The sequence below is a fragment of the Patiria miniata genome, unplaced genomic scaffold, assembly GCF_015706575.1.
Source record: "Patiria miniata isolate m_02_andy unplaced genomic scaffold, ASM1570657v1 HiC_scaffold_3, whole genome shotgun sequence".
Taxonomy (NCBI): domain Eukaryota; kingdom Metazoa; phylum Echinodermata; class Asteroidea; order Valvatida; family Asterinidae; genus Patiria; species Patiria miniata.
This window is the reverse complement of record NW_024037069.1, coordinates 16251944-16258001: the sequence shown is the minus strand read 5'-3', so window position 1 is coordinate 16258001 and position 6058 is coordinate 16251944. Positions and strand designations below refer to the sequence as shown.

General features: G+C 42.0%; 1 protein-coding gene across 1 annotated transcript in view; it reads left to right on the top strand.

The window, feature by feature from the left end:
• The window catches only part of LOC119736506 (neural Wiskott-Aldrich syndrome protein-like), a 30447-nt gene extending 24804 nt beyond the window's left edge, over positions 1-5643 (top strand). The window contains exons 10-13 of the mRNA XM_038210523.1: positions 596-693; positions 1188-1677; positions 2508-2616; positions 5582-5643. Coding sequence (XP_038066451.1) covers positions 596-693; positions 1188-1677; positions 2508-2616; positions 5582-5643 — 759 coding nt within the window. The remainder of the gene's footprint in view (positions 1-595; positions 694-1187; positions 1678-2507; positions 2617-5581) is intronic.
• The last annotated feature ends 415 nt before the right edge of the window (positions 5644-6058 follow it).

Here is a 6058-nt window from a genome sequence, read left to right as displayed (position 1 = left end):
GTCACGTTTGTTTTTGGCATTCCTGTCACTGTCTTTCCCGTCACTGAGCCGATGGCAACAGACAAACAGACAAAGAAACCAACACACTGACACACTGATGCATTCCTGAAAAGGTAAAATCGAACAGTTTCTGCCCAATTTCATTTTGAATGTCACCTTGTGTACGTCACTTCATTGTGAACCTTAAAATGAGCTGCACAGGCCGTTGGCTCACCCAGTCTAGAGAGTGCACCGTACTCGGCTTGGCTTTGTTTTTATGCAAAGAAGTGTGACATCACACAGGGTCGCTTCAAATAGTGATGTGTCCACAGTGTTTCGCCATATAGCCATATGAATACCCAATTTCAACCCAATTACATTGAAAATATAACAAAAGGAACAACAAAATTGGATAAGTGCGTCAGTCAAGTGGCTAGATCACATTTTTGACAAGATCGTGAACGACTGGTCCAAAGCACCGAACTTGGAGAAAGATTCATATAGGCCTAGCTCCGAAAAAGATATTTAGAAGGGGGTGACACCTGCCATACTTCAAAAAGGTTAATGGGTCTAGAACAAACGTTAGTGAATGTTGCTTTGAATTTTTGACCCCCAGTATAAAGTGATAGACCCAGACCTCCAGAACTGGTTGGAAAACCTCGGTCTAGATGAAAGCCAAATCCAGGACGAGAAAAACGTGGAATTCATCAATAAGTTTGTAGATGAACATGGAGGAATAAATGCTATTAAAGATAGAATGTCTCGTAAGTAAATGCATAAAGTGAGTTTTCAAACAACTTCAGACAGCTTATGGTGTAGCACAAAATTGACTTTAAGGCTGAACCAAGGGAAACTACTTTCCCTTGAAAATAATCTAAACAATTATTATATTTAGCTAAGATGGCAGTTAACCCCACTTCACTATTAAATGCAGTGATGGAGTGTGAGGCAGGTTTTTGGTTTTCTCAAATCAGTGTGTACTGCACTGGATGCTCTGAAAATGTTTGCTAATTCTGTGAGATGATTCAAAGGGTTTGGAATGGTGCTGCCCCCTTTTTATAAATGCAGACCTGTGCTCCTGTAAAGTAACGTGTTTTCAGGCCTTGCTTTAAGTTGCTTATAACAAATAGGAACCTTACATGTGTAACTTTTCTTGTAGACCTCAAATCTGTGGTAAATGCTTTCTTTTGTTTTTCCTATTCCTCAAGAGAGGTCAAGAATGCCTGCCCCTCCACCCCCCCCCCGTCTCCTGGCACTGCTGCTCCGCCTCCCCCACCAGGCAACCGTGTTGCTCTCCTACCACCTCCCCCAAGCCATGGTCCAGCACCCAAACTCCCACCCTCATCCCGCCGTGGGGCACCGAACCCACCCTCGCGCGCTCTGCCCCCGACGCCCCCTTCCATGGCCCCACCCAGCATGCACTCCCGGCCAATGGCAGCCCCGGCTCCTCCACTCCCGACCCCATCTCAAGGGGGTGGACCTCTAACCTCTCCACCACCGCCACTGCCAGCTGTTGGAGCCGCTCCGCCCCCTCCCCCCATCAGAGTGGAAGGGGGAAGAGGCCGTATGGGACTCATAGATGACATCCACAAGGGTGTTGCCTTTAAGCGTGTGGATCCAGATGACCGACCAGCCCCAGCCAGCAGTGGACGTGGAGCGCTTCTGGATCAGATAAGGGGAGGAAAAGTCCTCAAAAAGGTAAGAAATTCCAGTTTTTTTCAGTAGATATCAATAAGGCCCAAAAAGTCTCTGGTTTCTGGTATGGATGTTGCCCCAAAAGTGGTGCGGAGACGCGGCTTTTTTTTTCTTTACTTTTTTTATTCAAATGTCGGCCGATGACTGCAATTAATGGTGCCAGACTAAATTTAGTGCAAAATGCATGGGAGTCCAGAGAGGCCACATAAAGCTTATACTCGATCGAAACTCCATCTAAAACACGATTGTGCAGCAGCAGGATTCCAGTCAAACCAGTGAGTTTGGTGGTTTGAGACATCACCTTACATTGAAAAAAAAAAAAAATTGACGACGTGCATGGCTACGGCGACGCGCGCGCATACCAGAAACTGGAGACTTTTTCTTTTGGCCTAAAGTCGGTTGTTGTTCCAAGACAATGACAAAAAACAATAACAAAAGTGTATAATAATTATGTCCATCACAGAGGAACAATAACATGCCTTCAGGTGTAACATGAAATTCAGAATCTGTGTTATCATGGTTGGTTAAATGACTAAACAATTATATTGCTCACATACATCGTCAATCATAAGGCTTATACTCACTGTTGCTGAAAGAGCTTCTATAACGCTCGTTTGTTAAGCTGTCTTTCAATATTAGTAGACATTTGGTTCTCCAGTGTTTATTAGCTGCATATTTAGGACTGTACAATATGCTTTAATCGGCAGTTGGCACAATAAGCAGCTTTTATATACAATGCTATGTCATGTAGTATATATTAAAGTGGTAGGCCGATATTAGCACTCTCGTGATGGTAACATTATCAATCATCGACATGCTTGTGCTTGTTGTAGGTGGATATGTCCGACCGGGAGGCAGAAGTGGCCCCCAGCGTTTCTCAGGATGACCTAGGGGCTTCACTGCTCAATGCTCTACGGATCAGAAACTGTGTCATCCACTCTGGTAATGCATGTTTTCACGGTGGGCCCTTCTCGGTTCATATCAGGGACAAATTTGGTGCAGAATCATTATCTTTGTCTAGCCTACAGAGGTTCAAAAATGGACAACTGCTTTTCTGCAACCAGAAATACAGATTGAACGTTTTGCTAAATGGATTTTCTACCTTTCTGCTTTTTCTGCTACCAGAAAAGCCGACTGAACATGTCGTACAGGTCAATTTTTTTCTTTTCTGCTTTTAGAGAGGGTATACTTTTGAACCTCTCTACTTTGTCTACATGGAAGCAGCTCTGCTTTTTGTCCCATTGCGAAAAATTACGGGGACTTTGTTCAGAATCCTCAATCCTGCAATCATTGAGAAATTGTTCCATGTTAAAAACCTTGAAAAAATATGTTTATATGGGTAATGTTCTTAAAGCTCTAATCCTAGAGTCTACAGCATTCCTAAACGTACATTGCGATACGTCAGACGATCAGACGATTTCCGTGGACAATTAAAGGGGGTTTAATTTAAGCCGTTCGGAAATTAGTGCCCGTTGATGAGTTGACGACCAACCATTGCGAAGCTCAGCACAAGGGGGATACAAAAGTTTAAAGACACGGAGGTAACAACAAAAGAATCAACAACAATGAATGAGAATGTTTTTCTTCGCACCGATTTGGTATTTGTATAATTTTTTACTATTTATCGCTTAATCATCGAACTCATGGATACTTGAATTATCAAACAGCCTTATACGAATTAAACGAAAAGGAGAATTAAGGATCTTTAGTTAAGTTAAGGTAAAGATGAGCTTGAGGCTGTCGCGATGGCTGTCGCGATTTTGGGATGGTGTCAAGTCGATATAATAGGAATACAAAGCTTTCATGTTTCCGCAATCAATTTAATGCGGGGAAGACTAACCATCATCGTTGAGAGGATACTCTTTAGAGGAATACGGTAATTGAGGGGAAAAAATACCATGGCTATGGGAGGATATTTTTTAGAAGGGATATGGAGAAGACCCACATCAGGCCAGGAGGATATATACTTGTCATTTTTTGGTATACTTTAAACATGAAGCGACCTTTTATATACATCGAATGTGAAACGACATTAATTATTGTATCCCCCCCCCCTCCCTCGTGCCGAGCTTGGCAATGATTGGATCTTAAACTCGTCGTCAGTTCATCATCACAGGCAATTTTCCGGACGGTTCAAACCGCAACTCCCGTTGTCCACGGAAATCGTCTGATTGTCTGACGTATCGCAAGGTACGTTTATGGAATGCTGTGGACTGTATAAGTTTATAGCTTTACAAAAACAAAAAGGCGTGTCTATAGTAATATTGGGAAATAAGTACACGTCTTACAACAATGCACATGACATCTGTAATGTTGATTCACTAAATGACAGAAGGAAAAAGTACTGTCGCAAATTTACCGTCGGAGTTCTGGAAAATGTGATAACCATGTCACTGTTCCCTCCCTAATGCCTTGTGCGTCATGGCATGTCATTACGTAGGTTACTCTTAGGGACGGATCCAGGATATTTTTGCAGGGGAGGGGGGTTTCATCAGCAAAATTTTTTAAAATGTAGACAGGGTTTTTCTCTGGACACTTGGCCTCCGAAAATCAATAGGTGGGGTGGGGGGGGGGGGGGCTCGTACCATACTTTCAATTGGGTCGCTATTCAAGTCCGACGATTATTAACACTACATTACAGAATACTGTACAAATACCCACTTACAAAGCTGGCTCTGTCCGTATTTTGTGCACAGGCAGACATTATTACCAGTATATTTTTGTTTGGGTGTCAGAGCGGGAGGGGGGGGGGGGGGTTCGCATTATTTTAAAATGAATTTCTATTAAAAAATGAAACAATTTGACAGATCTGAGGTTTTTTTTTACCCCCCCCCCTCCGCGTCTGACTCTAAACCTGTTTACCTACACGTGTGAGGCTCACCAAACCACACGTATTACCTAGAAGCAACGTTTATAAAATTATGTACAGGATCTGATCGCTCTCACACCTGTGAGGTCCACTTCGTTTATACAATTATAACACTTGTAACGAGTGTGAAGGCTTACTTAAAAGGCACTTAACTGTGTGAGGTTTACTACACCTCACGTCCAATATACAAACCTATATACAAGTCATATATTAGCCTCACACTCCTGTGAGGTAGTCTGTTTCTCTCACAATGGAAATCAACATCTTTGGATATTTTGTCTTTCTTTGTATAAAAAAACACAAACACTTTGCAAAACTGCAATAACTTCAATAAAAACTTTGAATTTCTTTGTTAACGTTTTCAATAGAATCTTTTTATATACTTAATATTTTCATTTCTCAAAATATTGTGCACCGCAACTAATTTGGCATCGGGGTCAAAGCTACTTGGAGGTTTGTGCTGTACAACAGACATGTCGTCGTACCTTTCTGCACACATGTTCCGACATTAATCATGGCTGTGATTGGTCAAAACACTGGCGCTTAACCCCCCCCCCCCCAAAAAAAAGTCTCCGGTTTCTGGTATGGAGCTTGCCCCCAAAGTGGTGCGGCGACGCGGCTTTTTTTTTTTTTTGACTTTTTTTCCTCATCAAATGTCGGCTGATGACTGCAAATGAAGGCCGACTAAATTTAGTGCAAAATGTATGGGAGCCCAGAGTGGCTACATAAAGCTTATTCTCGATCGTAACCCCATCAAAAAAACACGTTAAAATTGTGCAGCAGCAGGATTCCAGTCAAACCAGTGAGTTTGGCGCTTTTGAGACATCATCTTATATACATTGGGGAAAAAAACGTTTTAATTGTGCCGACGCCCATGGCTATACGGCGACGCGCGCGCATACCAGAAACCGGAGACTTTGGGGGGGGGGGCCTTAACGGATCTGTCTGTTTCTCTGCTTGTAGGGGTTCACTTATTGTGCCTCTCCTGAAACTAATGCATTTTCTTCTTCTTTTCTTCACCTCCCATCTCCCATGCAGAAGACAGTGATGACGATTCTGATGATGACGACTTTGATGATGATGACGAAGAGTGGGAGTAAATTGAGGACTAAAACAAAATTGTGTGTTTACGGTAACCGACCTATACCTGGATTTTTAGGCCAAATTTCCGATCTCAAACTGTTTATTGCCACATTTGTCCAAAAAAATACGATAAAGTATTTGTTGAAAATCATACTAAATATTCAAGTTATTCAAGTGTTTTGGGTGTTATTGAATAACTAAGCAATTAAACAGGTTAATAAAACAATATACCGTTAAAGGTATCCTAAAGCAAACAAAGTAAGTATATGAGACTGACATATTCTTCAGATGGAACACAGTTATATACATTTTCATATTTTCTATGAAAACCGCTGCAATATCGGAATCCCTATTAAAGCTATATTCCATCATTTGCAGCCATCCGAAAAAGTAACTGGCGTATTATTGTTGAAAAACATACTTGGTTGAAAG